General features: G+C 43.4%; 1 protein-coding gene across 1 annotated transcript in view; it reads left to right on the top strand.

Annotated features, from left to right (window-relative positions):
- Nucleotides 1-4,453: 4,453 nt before the first annotated feature.
- Nucleotides 4,454-18,814, top strand: part of LOC124805469 (myogenesis-regulating glycosidase-like) — a 43,876-nt gene continuing 29,515 nt past the window's right edge. Inside the window, exon 1 of the mRNA XM_047266033.1 lies at nt 4,454-4,592. Within this exon, the coding sequence (XP_047121989.1) occupies nt 4,454-4,592 (139 nt within the window). The remainder of the gene's footprint in view (nt 4,593-18,814) is intronic.

Below are 18,814 nucleotides of genomic sequence, written 5' to 3' on the forward strand. Positions count from 1 at the left end.
GTCTTTGCCGTAGGAGCACAAAGGTGACCACGACTCGGAATATGTCCGAGATGCCCAGCCTTATTCGAAAGTAACTGGTATCCCGACTGTCAGGACCACTTACTTGGCCACTCATACGTTGCCCGTGGTTCATGAACTGGGGCATGACTACAGGAACCCATACCATGAACCACTCGAATTGATATACTATAATAATTTACCCCATTCTGTCGCAGACGTTTTTGTTCCCCGGGAGACAGATTGTTGATATCACTCTGTGTGCATCGGAACTTTTCTCATGTTAGCCAAGTTTTACGTGGCGGGAGAACAGATAAAAGGACATGGGTTATGGTGGGAAACGGATGGTCTGCGAGATATCGTGTCGCATTCATTTGGATCAAGCGATGACAGTTTAATAACGTCGTGAACGGTGACGTAATTACGATGAATGCTGAAGGCATTTACATCTTGAAGGTGATGTTGTATCAAGAATAAGTGTGGAAGTATACAGTGGGATGTACAAGGTGATCACTGCATTACACCACATATACCAAGACAACTACTTGTAACAACGATCATTATGCTTACACAAATTACCTTCCTACGGGCACTGTGAAAATTTGTATGACTCGTCCGACGATTTGAGACGGAGCTCACCTTTACTTTCCGATGTGAAAGCTAGTAAGTACGCTTTAATATGCAGTTTTCAATAACTTTCCTGTTTTCTACATTATTATCAATAAAGCAACATTTACTTAGCAACTGTTTTCATGTCGCTGTGTGAACAACTGCCTGACACATTCAAGAATGTTATATATATTGCTGAGTCAAGTGATATTACATGAAAACGTCTAGTACCAAGAAAATTTCGCGTAGGGCGTGGACGCCTCGTCAAAACAAGGACAGTCTTTTACGGCGACTTTTGGTGACATCGGTTGGGACCAGTGACGTTAAGCGCATTAAGACAAAGCGGCCCCTATACTGTCAATAATATTGGCCAATAACATGGTGCAACATTTTTACGGTTGGTCTTAGACAACGAATCGATAGCGCGCAGTGTTTGTGCCAAATCTCGGACATGCAGTCCTGACGGATATGGACGCCAGCTGCAATTTCCCTTTTGGACAGGCTTTACTCTCATGTGAGGAAAAGAGGAGGCGTAGATGGATGAATGCGTGGTATAAGAAGAGAGAAAGATTGACAGATGCACATTTACCGAGTGAGTCAAGGAAAGCGAGGTTAATGAGTACTATCGGAACTTTCTGAGGATCGGTACTCTCTTACCAAATGTACTTTTGGAAATGGCTACATCTACAACTGTAATTATATCATTCTAATATATATTTATTAGGATACAGTTTTAAAGGCCAGAAATACATAGATTTTTACTTATATTGTGTTCAAATATTTCTTGCCCTTCCAAAATATTCAAGGGATCGAGGTACCTGTAGCACATTAGCACCAGCTCCGCTTTACCATTCGCTCGTATTTGCTTTCAATTATTTCTTATAATTTGCCCGCAATGAATTTAATTTCCTTACTAATTGAAGCTTATCATCTTCCGGGTATATTTCCCTGCTTATCAGCTTCCGGGTACATTTCCCTCTACATCGACAACTTATCGTATTCCCCAATTTCTTTGCGGCACTACTAAGCACACCGGGCAAACAGTTAGTTACGCCTACAGAAATCATTACAAGCATCAGTTAATTTATCGTGTAATTCCGCCCCTGGACTTGACAGTCACCTAGATTCCCTTAGGAAGTGAGTCCACTAGATGGTGCAGATACGTGGCATCCAGGTTAAGGCGCCCACTGAGGATTTTATGGATGAATTTGTACTAGTTGCACTGGAATTACGAACAGTGCAATGAATTAAGACTTTTATGATGATTGAAAGACATACTTAAAAATGTACAGAAAAAATACATTATCATTCAACATAATTGTACGTAAAACATCGATTTATTATGTATATAATTGTTTGTTCTCTGCTAAAAATATTAATAGCTGTGAAACAGTCGAATGATTTTATGCAATTACTTACTCTGGTCTTCATCTTGGATGAGGACAGACATGGGAGGCACCGTAAGCGTAGTTACATTGCATTTTGGTTAAATGTATGTGTTCATTAGCACTTAAAACCTTTATTTATGTATCTTTGGGATCCCTATTTGTTGGGAAATTAATGACTTCTTTTTCAGAATATCAGAACGCGCAATACAGCACGAACCTATGAATGATTGTTGTTGGCTACTTGCACAGCCCTAACGTCTCATTTGACTATCGTCAATATTAAACGACACAGAACCGCAGCAATAACTTACGTAGTTTCTATTTTAATTAAGTTATTTAACTTTAGTGTCATTTTAATTTATCTGCAAAGGTTAGTTATAGTTTTCATTACATTCTTGTTGTTGCCTCATAACGGCTATCGTTAATCTCAGCTAAGAAAATTCTCAGAAATTAATATACTCCGAAATTATCAGTGATAAATATGCCATATCATAATATTTCTCTACGCGAACGCATGATATTAACGCAGTACTAACTTCGATGAAATTGCAATGCAAAAAATACCTGAGATGTTTTATCAACAGATGAGCTAGTACGGTGTTTCACACCGCTCTTTACGTGTTTCATATTGCGGGCGTTAATCCTTCAAATTATATTTCCATAAAAGAAAACTGTGCAATTTGGCCGTGATAAGTTGTGTTGCCACTTTAGTGTGTGTTGCATTATTTGTAGCTATACGTATATGTGCCTAAAAATTAAACAGTTTAATGAACTGCACATCTACACACAATTAAGCCTTATCACTTGACGTATAGAACGGAATACAACATAAACATTGAAAACAACACAAGTTCCACCACATTACGAGGACGCTGCTGGAGGCGCTCCAACATGTTCCAAAATGTCCCACAGATTTCCGATGAGTTTCAAATTAGGCGATTTTGCAGGCCAGTCGATATGTAGCTAGGTAGAAGAGTTTTCAGGAAACCACTCAAATATTCTTCCAGCCAGATGAACTTTGCTGTTGTCGTCCTTACGTGCCTCTGTAAGCAATGGCCGCTTGCGAGGTGTCAGACTCACAATGTTCATTGCACGCAGTTCCTAACGGAATGTTCTCTCCACGACAGGTTGGATGGACCTTATACCTTCATCCACCAACGGTGGCAATTACTGTCGGGTTCGAAAGCGATTTTCATTTACAAGCCGTAAAACGCACCTCCAGTCCCTCTCAGTACTTTTCCCGACCACAGTTCTGCCGTTGTACTTCGTGGCCACATGTCTCACACCACTGCTTGTACACTAGTCAAAAAGTTCGCAGCGAAATGCCAACAAATCCAGCAACTTCACACACCATATGGCAATGGTTACGGTCAAACGTGATTGCCCGTTCTTGCCACTCTGTCAGGACATTGCATTTACCCATGTTCACGTACAACGACAGCTTGAAATATAAATGTCTCTCCGATCGCTACCGCCTTATGCTGCCGTAGAGGCAGTGCGCTCGCTGTTGATCACGTGACTCGATCTGTGCTACGCTTACAAAGTACGCGTGCGCACTAGGGTGGTTAATTTTTCGGACGGCTAAGCCTATATTCGTTTCATCTAACACACCACAAAGATGGGAAATCACTAACTGCTTTCAGTAACTCTCAAATTAACGTCCGTTCTGCTGATTCGAATCAGTTCCCACATCACAACACAACAAATGGCTCAAGATAAATAGTCTGGCAGACCAAACGGAGCTGACTAATATCTAGAATACTAGTATTGGTTAAAAACAGTCTTGGTTGCAATTTTAGTTTTTTTTTTATTTTGCAACGGCGCGTTTCGCCTTATTTAGGCATCTTCTGGTTATCTTTTCTAGATGGACGCGAGAGGCACCAAGATCTGCGTTAGGCGTTCCAGTTCACAGGGAACGCGTAACGAGTAACTCGCTCCTGTGAACGGGAATGCGTTATGCAGATCTTGGTGCCTCTCGCGTCCATCTAGAAAAGATAACCTGAAGATGCCTAAATAAGGCGAAACGCGTCGTTGAAAAATAAAAAAAATAAATAAAATTGTAACGAAGACTGTTTTTAACCAATACTGTTAAGCAGTGGTTTGCTGTTATGCCACATCTGGACTGGAAGAATTTATATACAATACTAGCCTGACACTATACGATCCAAGCAGTTAGCCAATAAACTCTAAATTCAGTAGATCCCTCAAAATATTGCACAACCTTCAACCTCATCAACAGAAAGTCAATAATATTGCGCAATGTGAAATATTGCGCAATATCATTATTGCACACTGTTACATGTCGTGCAATACCGTGAACGGCCTCGGAACCTCTTTATCTAGCTGCGAAATGAAACGTGGATGCCTTCAGCTCTTCTACGGGAACAGCAACACTTTTGTCTCCACCAGTTGAAACCAGCGACTTTGAGCTCACTACGTAGCTCCAAAATGAAATGACGATGACCTCTGTTCCGTCTGTCTCTGTCGTAGCTGCACACAAGGCGCTGCTGCTGCTGGTGTTGACGGCGAGCGCCGCTGCCCAGCTGAAGACGCGCTACGACCAGCACAGTGGGCGAGTCTCCATCTCCACCAGCAGAGGTGAGTGTCCCACGCCATCATTTGTCCAGAAGTGTACGGACTCTTCCCTGAAGATAATGGTAACGTTCGGAAAGTGTGCTCACACAAGCGAATCATGCACCGCATTTTACGGACTGTAAGACACTATGGACTATAAGATGCACCTTATTTTTAAGCAAATATGTTTAAAAAATATTTTTACCATTTTTATTATTAGATTCCAAAGCCAGACTAAAAATAATTCTTAGTCTATGTAACCTAACTGACTTAAAATCCCTGAAAATCGTCATCCTCTAATTTTGGCCATTTTGCATTCAGTCCCCTATTTGCACAATGAGTGGTCCTCATCTTTTTCAGTTCTTCTTCACTAGCCTGCCAATCGCGAATGGTTTCTTCTGTTGGTGGAGGGCCGAAATGCAGCTAAACCGCACTGTTTACTTGTTCTTCTGCACTTGCTATTACTTTAAATTTATAGACTGCATCATATGGATATCTATTTTCTTTTTCATTACGTAAATAGCTACTAACAAAAAATATTGTATTGTTACTGATAACACAAGTCACTTTCAATTCAAATTCACTGGCACAGTACTCTCGGTTTGCGACAGCGAGGCGGAAGGGAGACAGTGTTAGCAAGCTTGTCAATTCCTGCAACTTACGTTCGCCGTATCGGTGCACTGTAGCTTCCAGTGGAATCCAATGTTGCCAGTTTCCCGCGGCATCGAATACATGACCATTTTTGAGACTCGTGGGAATTTTGGTTCAAACGCTGGATATTCCTGTATTAAAGGATGAGATTTTCACTCTGCAGCGGAGTGTGCCCTGATATGAAACTTCCTGGCAGATTAAAACTGTGTGCCGGACCGAGACTCGAACTCGGGACCTTTGCTTTTCGCGGGCAAGTGCTCTACCAACTGAGCTACCCAAGCACGACTAACGCCCCCTCCTCCCAGCTTTACTTCTGCCAGTACCTCGTCTCCTACCTTCCAAACTTTACAGAAGCTCTCCTGCGAACCTTGCGGAACTAGCACTACTGAAAGAGTACTTGGGTAGCTCCGTTGGTAGAGCATTTGCCCGCGAAAGGCAAAGGTCCCGAGTTCGAGTCTCGGACCGGCGCACAGTTTTAATCTGCCAGGAAGTTTCATATCAGCGCACACTCCGCTGCAGAGTGAAAATCTCGTTCTGGAAATATCCCCTAGGCTGTGTCTAAGCCATGTCTCTGCAATATCCTTTCTTTCAGGAGTGCTAGTTCTGCAGCCGGCCGCGGTGGTCGTGAGGTTCTAGGCGCTCCAGTCCGGAGCCGCGCTGCTGCTACGGTCGCAGGTTCGAATTCTGCCTCGGGCATGGATGTGTGTGATGTCCTTAGGTTAGTTAGGTTTAATTAGTTCGAAGTTCTAGGGGACTGATGACCACAGCAGTTGAGTCCCATAGTGCTCAGAGCCATTTGAACCATTTTTTGCTAGTTCTGCAAGGTTCGCAGGAGAGCTTTTGTAAAGTTTGGAAGGTAGGAGACGAGGTACTGTCAAAAGTAAAGCTGTGAGAACGGGGCGTAAGTCGTGCTTGGGTAGCTCAGTTGGTAGAGCAATTGCCCGCGAAAGGCAAAGTTCCCGAGTTCGAGTCTCGGTCCGGCATGCAGTTTCAATCTGCCAGGAAGCTTCATTTCTGTATTAGTTTCGAGTATAAGACGCACCTGTGATTTGGAGGCAATTAATCGAGGAAAAATGTGCATCTTATAGTCCGTAAAATATTATAATTCAATTAGTGTCCAATGTAGCAGAAGCTCCTAGTTCCCTTCAAGAGTTCTGAAAATGATTAAACTCGATGCAGTACAATTATTAGATAAAAATAAGGCGGATGTCCCCTTAACCATACTGTGCTGATATTGGAATATCGTCACTTGTGAAGCCACTATGGGGTGTTGACGTCTGGTTTACGGTGGCCTGGCTATGTAAGCTCCCTTTATTTGTAGCATAACCCATTCTCTCTAGTAGCCGTAAATTCGTCTCTGAAGTAGCATTAGAATGTAATATTTCTCCTTCCTTTCTCCCACACTGACGTGTTCTCACAAAGGGGGGAAATACGAGCGAATCTGGGACTCTAGGGAAAGACTTTTCAAAGAACTGTAATCTGGTTCACAAATGTGGAGGTGTTTCAGTCCACATATTGATGTTCAGCCTCGGTGACTCTGGCCAGGTTCTGGTGGTGGCTGGGACACAGTAGAGACTTGGTTTAAGGGTATTTATAGCCAATGTATAGGGAGAATGGTTATAAACTGATTACAATTTATTCATTAATTGCATTCAATAATATATGAGGGTTGTTAAATAACTAATGCCCCATGGAAGTCCGAGGCTGCCAGGCCTGGACTATGGGCTGGATGAGGCAGTGATGTCCAAACCAGTTTCGCGATGTGTTCCCAGGTTCTCAGACCTGTTGTGTGCGGGCATTATCGTGTTGGAGCAAGATTTCTGCTGGATTCTTGTCCGATCGAACACGTCATAAAAGTCCTTGAGTTTATTCAGAGTCTTTGCGTATGACTCTGAATTCATGGTTGATCTTCTTGGCATCACATCAATAAGAATGATGCAATCACAATCCTAGAAGACTGTGACCATGACTTTTCCGGCAGACGGGGTTGTCTTGAATTTCTTCTTTTGTGGTGAATGAGGATGATGCCACTCCATGCCTTTTTGTTTCTGGCACAGAGTTGTGCACCCAGCTTTCGCCCCCCATAACGATCCATGACAGAAGGGCCTCTTAGTCGGTCTCAAAACGCTCCAATAATTCAGATGAAATGGCCTTTCTCTGAATATTGTGTTCTCTTGTGAGCATACATGAATGAGAATACAATGGAACCCATCGTCTGCACCACTTTCAATATTCGCGATTCTCTATCATTACAGACGCACTTCCAATGATGACCGACAACTGTAGAACCAATTGTCGAGTTGTGATGCAGGAACTAATTAAATCCGATGCGCAACTCACAGATGTATCTAATGAAAATGCATCGAAGAAACTGTACTTGTAATCAGGTCATTATCAAATGCAAGTCTGAATCTGGACTCTAAAGCGAAATAAGTGAAAATCATTGCGTATTCCCTACAGGCTAATTGGTGCTGGCTCGGTCATACCATGTTTTCTGTTGAGATCCCGAAGCATGAGATGGTTGCAAGCTGTGAAGTACGAGTGTGGTTTGAAAAGTTCTCGGAACGGAATAGAAAAAAATTACTTACATCACTGAAACTTCTTTTATTTTCCAATGTAGTCCCCTTGTAGATTAATGCATTTGGTCCAACGATGTTCCAGTGCCTTGATCGCATCTCGAAAATGACTTTCCTCTGGGCTTTGCAAAATAGTTGTCAACTCCGGCGATCAGTTCTACGTTCGAAGTTAATCTTCGTCCACCAAGAAAAATTTTCAGTTTTGGGAAGAGATGGAGGTCTGAGGGAGCCATATCAGGTGCATAAGGCGGATGTAGCAACAATTCATACCATAATTAATGAATTCATACCTTTCTTTGTTCGTGTAATTTTGCCATGGCGACGGCACATGTGTTAGGGCGCGAGTTAAGAGTCGAGGCACCCATCTTGCCGATAATTTTTTTTCATTTCTAAGTCTTCACTTAAAATGTGATATACCCTTTCAGATAACATCTGGCAAGAGTGAGCAATTTCAATCACTTTCAATCGGCGACCCTCCATGACCATTTTGTGCACTTTTACAATGATTTCTGGAGTAGTGACGCATCTTGGCCGACCACTGTGCGGATCATCATCAAAGCTCTCTCGACCAAATTTATATTCATTTGTCCAAATTGACAACGGTTGAATATGGAGGAGCAGAGTCCTCCAGTGCATTCTGCAAATCGCCATGGATGTCCGTTGCTTTCATACTTTTCTTTACGAAGTACTTAATCACTACTTGAATCTCGATTTTTTTCCATCTTCGCAAATCACTACGCGGGAACAACAATAGAGGAACGTCACCACCACAGCTCTCTTCCAAGAACACTGGCTTGACACGTGTTTAAAGGCAACAGTCCAAGGAATATCACGTGGAGAACTCGTTGCGCTAGCGCTGACCTCTCGTGGTGATTCCGAGAACTTTTCAAACCACCCTCGTATTACGCCACATGGAGAGACTATCTCTCGATGACTGGACTGGATCATGATGGTATGCTGCTACGGCAGGTGTCGCACAGTGGCGTTTCCCGGAAGAGACAGCCACAACGGTTTTAGTCGATGTCAGCAACAACAGTCTTTTGTGAGATTATGAGATTTATCTTTTCGGTTCAGTTTATGGCGCCGAGCAGCCTCTCAGGTGGGGAGGACTTCAGCGAATCAGAATTGTTGTTACTTTTATAAGCTTCTCCTTCGTATATGTTAGTTTATGGTGGTTAATTATTAGTTTTTCAGGGGCCAGAAAGTCTTCCCCACTTCCATCTCGCCGTTTCCAGCCGGCGGTGGGGTTCGTTTGAGGTTATGACGATTACTTTCCTCCCTACTACCAGCCCACCTTGTTTAAACTATTTCCTGCCTCTCTTCGATTATAACCATCACTCTCTGCTCGATAGTTTGTTGCTGTTAACGAATGGGAAGCTTGCATTCCAAGCCGAAATGGTAGCACGTACCAGGCGATCAAAAAGTCAGTATAAATTTCAAAACTGAATAAATCACGGAATAATGTAGATAGAGAGGTACAAATTGACACACATGCTTGGAATGACATGAGGTTTTATTGCAACCAAAAAAATACAAACGTTCAAAAAATGTCCGACAGATGGCGCTTCATCTGATCAGAATAGCAATAATTACCATAACAAAGTAAGACAAAGCAAAGATGATCTTCTTTACAGGAAATGCTCAAAATGTCCACCATCATTCCTCAACAATAGCTGTAGTCGAGAAATAATGTTGTGAACAGCACTGTAAAGTATGTCCGGAGTTATGGTGAGGCACTGGCGTCGGATGTTGTCTTTCAGCATCCCTAGAGATGTCAGTCGACCACGATACACTTTCGACTTCAGGTAACCCCAAAGCCAATAATCGTACGGACTGAGGTCTGGGGACCTGGGAGGCCAAGCACGACGAAAGTGGAGGCTGAGCACACGATCATCACCAAACGACGCGCGCAAAAGATGTTCCACGCGTCTAGCAATATTTTTTTTTTTTTTTGTTCTAATAAAACCCCATGTCATTTCAGGAATGTGTGTCAATTTTTTCCCCTCTGTCTACGTTATTCCGTGGCTTATTAAGTTTTCAAAATTATACTGACTTTTTGATCACTTCTGGCCATTAAAATTGCTACACCACGAAGATGACGTGCTACAGACGCGAAATTTAACCGACAGGAAGAAGATGCTGTGATATTCAAATGATTAGCTTTTCACAGCATTCACACAAGGTTGGCGCCGGTGGCGACATCTACAACGTGATGACTTGAGGAAAGTTTCCAACCTATTTCTCACACACAAACAGCAGTTGACCGGCGTTGTCTGGTGAAATGTTGTTGTGATGCCTCGTGTAAGGAGGACACATGAGTACCATCACGTTTCCGACTTTGATAAAGGTCGGATTGTAGCCTATAGTGATTGCGGCTTATCGTATCGCGACATTGCTTCTCGCATTAGTCGTGATCCAATGACTATTAGCAGAATATGGAATCGGTGGGTCCAGGATGGTAACACGGAACAACGTGTTGGATCCCAACGGCCTCGTATCACTATCTGTCGAGATGACAGGCATCTTATTTCCATGACTGTAACGGATCGTGCACCCACGTCTCGATCCGTGAGTCAACAGATGGGGACGTTTGCAAGACGACAACCATCTGCACGAACAGTTCGACGACGTTTGCAGCAGCATGGACTATCAGCTATGAAACCATGGCTACGGTTACCATTGACGCTGCATCACAAACAGGAGCGCCTGCGATGGTGTACTCAACGACAAACCTGGGTGCACAAATGGCAAAACGTCATTTTTTCAGATGAATCCAGGTTCTGTTTACAGTATCATGATGGTCGCGTCCGTGTTTGGCGACATCGCGGTGAACGCACATTGGAAGCGTGTATTCGTCATCGCCATACTGGCGTATGAGCCAGCGTGATGGTATGGGGTGCCATTGGTTAGACGTCTCTGTCACCTCTTGTTCTCATTGACGGCACTTTGAACAGTGGACGTTACATTTCAGATGTGTTACGACCCGTGGCTCTACGCTTCATTCGATCCCTGCGAAACCATACATTTCAGCAGGATAATGCACGACCACATGTTGCAGGCCCTGTACATGCCTTTCTAGATACATAGATATAGAAAATGCTCGACTGCTGCCCTGGCTAGCACATTCTCCAGATCTCTCACCAATTGAAAACGTCTGGTCAATGGTGGCCGAACAACTGGCTCTTCACAATACGCCAGTCTCTACTCATGATGATCTGTGGTATCGTGTTGAAGCTGTTTGGGTAGTTGTACCTGTACAAGTCATCCAAGCTTTGTTTGACTCAATGCCCAGGCGTATCAAGGCCGTTATTACGGCCAGAGGTGGTTGTTCTGAGTACTGATTTCTCAGGATCTACGCACCCAAACTGCGTGAAAAAGAATTCAAATGGTTCAAATGGCTTTGAGCACTATGGGACTTAACTTCGGAGGTCATGAGTCCCCTAGAACTTAGAACTACTTAAACATAACTAACCTAAGGACATCACACACATCCATCCCCGAGGCAGGATTCTAACCTGCGACCGTAGCGGTCGCGCGGCTCCAGACTGTAGCGCCTAGAACCGCTCGGCCACTCCGGCCGGCGAAAATGAAATCACAAGTCTGTTCTAGTATTATATATTTGTCCAATGAATACCCGTTTATCATCCGCATTTCTTCTTGGTGTAGCAGTTTTAATGGCCAGTAGTGTATTTATTTACAGATAGATACGTGATTCAAAGTTTTACTGGCCTTCAGAGCAGTCTCCAGCATTGTGTAAAACCCGTTGCCAGCAATGTGGAAGGGGTAGTACACCATTAGCAGATCCTGTTCTGTTGATGGTGCGAATGGAGCGGTCTACTGCCTGTCGAATCTCTGGAACTTCTGAAGCGAATGCCACGATGTGATTCCTTTATCTTCGGAATCATATCAAAGTCAGAAGGATTTATGTCCCATCGGCCGAGCAGAGTAGCCACAGCTTGCGCTGTATGCGACCGTTCATTGTCGTGCAAAACGACAGGTGGGTTGCGCGAAAGTGTCGCAGCTTCTTTCGCAAAGCTGGTCTCAGGCGAAGCTCCGAAAACGAAAGTAATGCTGTGCATTAACGGTGGCATTGACTTCGAAACTGTACCAGAGATTCGACAGGCAGTAGACCGCTCCGTTCGCACCATCAACAGAACAGGCTCTACTAACGGTATACTACGCCTTCCGCATCAGTGGCAACGGGTTCTACGCAACGCTGGTGACTACTTTGAAGGACAGTAACAGATGCAAACATTTAACTCTTTTGTATCGGTTGGGATTAGTAGTTGCTTATGTTTAAATTCCAACCCTCGTAGTAGCCACTATTGGAGTTCCAACCATCATATTACCGCTGCCGGTGGTCATTTTGAATACAAACTGTGATGGTCAGCTGTCTCGTTACTTGTGAGAATCCACATACGTAGTGTATTCACTTGTGTTGTTCTTTAATGTGTGGTATTGTACAAGTTTCGGTGTGGGAACTTGTCAAAATACGATATCTCATAAACATCTTCTACTAGACCCCTGCAACGAACACCAGTAACATTCTAGTTTACCACACACTTAGTTTGTTAATTTCAATAGGCATTGTTCCAGTTAAAAAAAGAGTACGTTGGTACAGAATATACACTTTATTAATATATACTGTAAAGGGTGTACCGGTGGGCTAGGGGCAGCGTCTTTGATTCATAATCAAAACATTTTCAGTCCCGGGTTCGATCCCCGCCACTGCCTAAATTTTGATAAATAACCAGCATTGTCGGCCGAAGACTTCCGGCATAAGAAGTCAGCCTCATTCTGCCAACGGCCTTGTCAAAGAGGGCGGAGAAGCGGATAGAGGGTCAGGGCACTCTCTTGTCCTAGGGATGGGAAATTGCCCCTAAAGGCGGAAGAATCAGCAATGATCAACGACATGAGGATGCAGAAGGCAATGGAAACCATTGCATTAAAGACACGTAACGTGTATCCACAGGACATGTCGCGGGCACGGTAGCTCAGCGTGTTCGGTCAGAGGGTTAGCTGCCTTCTGTAATAAAAAAAACTGAGTCAATCGATCCACAACGAACTTAAACGGATGTCTTACGACGTCCGCCCCGATGATGATCTCTCCATTGGCAAAAGATTCCGGAATAGTCCATCATTCGGATCTCCGGGAGGGGACTGCCAAGGGGGAGGTTACCATGAGAAAAAGATTGAATAATCAACGAAAGGATAACATTCTACGAGTCGGGGCATGGAACGTCAGAAGCTTGAACGTGGCAGGAAACTAGAAAACCTGAAAAGGGAAATGCAAAGGCTCAATCTAGATATAGTAGGGGTCAGTGAAGTGAAGTGGAAGGAAGACAAGGATTTCTGGTCAGATGAGTATCGGGTAATATCAACAGCAGCAGAAAATGGTATAACAGGTGTACGATTCGTTATGAATAGGAAGGTAGGGCAGAGGGTGTGTTACTGTGGCCGGCCGGAGTGGCCGTGCGTTTCTAGGCGCTACAGTCTGGAACCGCGTGACTGCTACGGTCGCAGGTTCGAATCCTGCCTCGGGCATGGATGTGTGTAATGTCCTTAGGTTAGTTAGGTTTGAGTAGTTCTAAGTTCTAGGGGACTGATGACCACAGCAGTTAAGTCCCATAGTGCTCAGGGTCATTTGAACCATTTTTTGTGTTACTGTGAACAGTTCAGTGACCGGGTTGTTCTAATTAGAATCGACAGCAGACCAACACCGACAGCGATAGTTCAGGTATACATGCCGACGTCGCAAGCTGAAGATGAAAAGATAGAGAAAGTGTATGAGGATATTGAAAGGGTAATGCAGTGTGTAAAGGGGGGCGAAAATCTAATAGCCATGGGCGACTGGAATGCAGTTGTAGGGGAAGGAGTAGAAGAAAAGGTTACAGGAGAATATGGGCTTGGGACAAGGAATGAAAGATGAGAAAGACTAATTGAGTTCTGTAACAAGTTTCAGCTAGTAATAGCGAATACCCTGTTCAAGAATCACAAGAGGAGGAGGTATACTTGGAAAAGGCCGGGAGATACGGGAAGATTTCAATTAGATTACATCATGGTCAGACAGAGATTCCGAAATCAGATACTGGATTGTAAGGAGTACCCAGGAGCAGATATACACTCAGATGACAATATAGTAGTGATGAAGAGTAGGCTGAAGTTCAAGACATTAGTCAGGAAGAATCAATACGCAAAGAAGTGGGATATGGAAGTACTAAGGAATGACGACATACGTTTGAAGTTCTCTAACGCTATAGATACAGCAATAAGGAATAGCGCAGTAGGCAATACAGTTGAAGAGGAATGGACATCTCTAAAAAGGGCCATCACAGAGGTTGGGAAAGAAAACATAGGTACAAAGAAGGTAGCTGTGAAGAAACCATGGGTAACAGAAGAAATACTTCAGTTGACTGATGAAAGGAGGAAGTACAAACATTCCATGTAGGCTTTCACGGCCGGCGTCTTTATCAGTAAACTCTTCCGGGCAAAGTTGCCGTGGTCGATCTGTAGAACTTCTTTTCCCTGACGTTTCGTTCTCAACTACGGAGAACATCTTCCGAGGTGAGTCGACGACTGGCTGCTAGGAGCTGGGGCCGCCGCTTATATAGAGATCGTAGGGGGCGCCACCACACGTCACGTGGCGTCGACGTGCAGCTATCTCTGGCTATCGTCTGTTCTCTCGATTGCAGGCAATCGATTGTAACGTGATTGATGCAACGTCGACCGCCATATCTTATCCAATTTCAATCCTTCTTCTTTACGATTAAAATTGTATTGATGTTTGTGGATTTCAATTGCCTCTCTATACATACGTGTATAATAGTGCGACGTTCTTCGCTAGCACGGTTGTTTCACCAAATTTTATTTCGTAATCTCCATCCTTAAAAACATGTTCCGCTACTGCCGATTTGTCGATATGTCCCAAGCGACAGTTTCTTTTGTGCTCTGTCAACCGTGTATTGATGCTTACTGAAAATAGGTTGGAACAAAGCTACTATATCAGTAGGGAACATATCGGCTATATGGGAGAGAGCTTCATCAACTGGAACCATCGTGAACAAAGACACTATATCAAAACTGACAAGTATGTCATTAGGACCGACAGTAATTTCCCTCAATTTCTCAGTGAAGTGTAGAGAGTTTTTAATATGACTCACAGTTTTGCCTATGTAAGGTTGTAACAAAGAGGCAAGGTGTCTGGCTAGTTCTTGGGTAGGAGCTCCAATTGCGCTGACTATTGGTCTCAAAGGAACATCAGGTTTATGTATCTTTGCTCCTACCCAACGGCCACATCAAGTTTATGATGCAAGGGAAGACAGATGGTGCATTGGCCCTTCCTTGACGTCCTCGTTCGACGGAAAACCAATGGGCACCTCAGCCACAGTGTCTACATGAAACCGACACACACAGATCGGTATCTGCACGATCTCAGCCACCACCATTCGGCACAAAAACGTGGCATTCTGAATACCCTCGTCCATCGTGCTAAAGTCGTTTCAGACGCAGAAAGTCTGCCACTAGAACTGAGCCACCTGCGAAAAGTCTTCCGGGAAAACTAGTACAGCCACTGACAGGTGTCACAGGCTATATCTGGTGTGACACGCAAGAAACACACCAACAGAGAAGAGAACACCACCGAAGAAGAAAGCAAGAAACTTGTGTTTTTGCCTTTCTGTGGTACAGTGTCGGGAAAGATTAGCCGGCTCCTGAAGAGATATAACATTTCATCAGTGTTCAGGCCCGCAGCAAAAATTTCACAGCTCATGAGGCCTGTGAAGGACGATCTAGGGCTTAGAACGCCTGCAGTGTACGAGATACCACGTCAGTGTGGCTGTTACTACGTCGACCAAACAGTACGCACTGTGGAGGAACGCCGGACGGAACACGAGAAGTGCTTACGCCTACGCTATCCGGAAAAATCAGCCGTGGCAGAACACACCTTAGAAAATGGACAACGAATTCTATTCGATGAGACATCTGTCGTTATGAGGACAAAGGGATTTTAGGATAGCGCTATAAAAGAAGCTACTGAAATAAAAACCTCTGAAAACACCATCAACAAGGACTGCGGTTTGCAGCTCAGCACAGCCTGGGACCCGGCCACCGCGAGGTTAAAACGGGCGTGACGGACGCGGGATGAAAACTTTACCATATCTGGCGAGGAAGACAGCACTAGTGACGTCACAGCCAGCAGTGCGGCTATATAACGACGCGGCCATGGCGACACAGCAGTCAGTCTTACCACTTGACAATGACCGGGGAGAGCTCAGTCGAAAGCTCTTGGGATTTTAACCACCTGACGCGGCTGGAAGCCCGAGAATATTTTATTAATTCATATCGCCGCGAAACCATGCATTCTTACACGTCATTTTTTTTTCATTTCTATCTCTCTGAATGTACAATACATTCCTTGAATTGTTTTTATTGGCCTTGAGGTAGTGTTATATACTGGACCAGAGTTATGCACACTCAAAGAGTTTTGTTCTACATTTTGCATAAATGATTATAATACAGACAATAATTATAATACAAACACCAACAATAACGGTAGTAATAGAAGTGGTGAAGTAATTTGAAGAAAGAATTGCATATGTCTTACGCCATTTATAATAACAGAACTGTCCCGAAACTAATAGTAGCAATGATGTCAACATTACTATTACTACTACTACTACTACTACTAGTACCACCACTACAATTAAAAATAATGATAATTAAAATAATAATAGTGAATAGTGATGATGAAAAATGGACTGCATGCACAGGCCAGCAGATGTTAGATATTATTACATAATGCGTTTTAGCAGAGAAACTTACGTAAGACATTTATAAATGAGAAAAGTCTGATAGGAAACTATACAAATTTTTAAAAATGTCAAGTAAAATCAAGTCAAAGTATACGCTCGTTTATCGATTTTGTTAAGGATTCTTTCCTTCTTCTTAAAAAAGATCAGGCTGTTGCCCGTTCAGAAGTCACAAACGTCATTCCCGTCTTCCAACACCTCTTTCCTCACTCGATATGTAGTTCAGGATCATCTGCGGATTTTATGACCGGACTTTCTCATGTCTCCTATTTCCACGATACATTTCAACTTTTTCTTTCATGTTGAAAGTATTTAATTCTGTTCTAATACGAGTATCTCCGTATTTCTAATCATGTCTCTTATGCGCAGTCCTTCTTCCCCCTGATGAACCTCATTCCTGCAGTTTGTTCATAATGGCCCAATGTCTGCTAATCGCACGACAGACAACTTGTGTGTGTTTTATTTTCAGTAACGAAACTTATCGAAACTTACGCCACAGCCTAAGTAAGATATTCGGGAGGTCTATTCCAAAACGGAATCATGTAAGTTTTTTATCTGGCTTTATATTTTCCTTGGAATGCCGTCAATTTGGTTTAGTTACTAGAAACTTCACGTAACATTCCTTGCGTATTTCGTTGAGCTGCTGTTAAGATCTTTGTTGGTTATCATCATTCTTTTGAGAAGCAACGGCATCATCCACAAACAGAAGCACACTCAGGTACACATCGAGCGCTATCCTCTATTTTTTTCTTTTTCATTTACGAAGAATGGAGTTAATATATATGTCTATTGACTGGTGGTGAAGCAAACTTTTCTTGGAGTCTGTGATGATAAAGTTTTGAAATACAATACAGTAAAAAGAGTAACTTTATTCCAGTTTTCACTACCTCTATTAAATGATAAAGGTATTCACGTTCTGATATCAGTTTCCATGGGCTATGACAATTAGCACGGTCAAGAGCCTTCTCAAGAGCCGAGACGGCCATATGCGTCTCTAGATTAAATTCTCTGTCTCTTTATTTAATATCCTTCATTACAAACACTTGTCCGTGCATGAATGACCTGATGTAAATTCATTTCGTCCTTGGAAATAACAGCTTCTGTGATATTCTTCATGCGGTTATTGACTGACTATCTTTGAATACAATTTGTATCCATTGTTTAAAAGACTGATGCCACGATCATTTTTACAGTCCTTGCGTTTCCCTTTCTTGAACAGAGATAGTACTTTTGTTTTACTCCACGTGTCAGATATTGGAGTACTTCCAGCATTAATTTATTAATTTTAAAACCCTTTCATCTAGTGATAAGTCGCCATATTTTGTCACTTCAGCAATTACTCCCTACTATCCTGTTCCTTACACCTTTGAAAGCGTCTTTTTCGGCTCCTCCATAATAACTGAATCTATTATTTCGTTGTACACAATTTACAATTTCTGCAGCATTGTCTTCGGCTTTCTGTGTACACCATAAGTCTGAATAATGATTTATCCATTGCTCACTGGGTGTGATTTGCAGTGAGACATTGCCTCTATCTTCCTTGTTCAGGTGTTTGATTACTTCGCATGTGCATTGCTATCTACTATGTACGTCGTTTTCTAATATACTAATTAACTTGTCCCATGGCTCTTCATGTGACTTGTGCACTGTTTCCAGCGTTCCTTTCTATTTTGTACGTTTACCAACGTTCAGAAGATTTGCCTGTAGAAACTTTGTGCCCCTACCCAGTTACCCCCCCCCCCCCCCCACGCCCTCGCTACAACACTTAGGAGACACAGCGTTATTGAAGGCACCTCCAGTGCAGGATGCGAGCATTATTGCATTCTTCGATGAAACCGAGGGCTGTGCCGGCGATAGCTCGGAACTGTCCTTGAAGTAACTTACTTCTGACAGTTAGTTGTGTCACTGTGGTGCCACCTGCACCTTAAATTGTTCCTACGGATGTAGTACGACGTACGAAGGCCATACTCTGAACACGATGGTCCTCCCACTCGGAGGTGCCACGTGGCAGCCCGGACCCGGTCTTCCTGCGACCCGTACATTCTCGCGACCACCGCCGCCAGCAATCACGTAAATTCAGAAGGAACAACCAGCTTCTCCCAGCCCTAATACACGGCCTCGCTCTAACCAGTGAGGTGCTGATAATGGCGACTTTGCTCCCATAGAGGAATTCTTGATTAGCATCATCTCACCACGTCCAATCTCAAAGGTA

The sequence above is a fragment of the Schistocerca piceifrons genome, chromosome 7 (genome assembly GCF_021461385.2).
Source record: "Schistocerca piceifrons isolate TAMUIC-IGC-003096 chromosome 7, iqSchPice1.1, whole genome shotgun sequence".
Lineage (NCBI taxonomy): Eukaryota > Metazoa > Arthropoda > Insecta > Orthoptera > Acrididae > Schistocerca > Schistocerca piceifrons.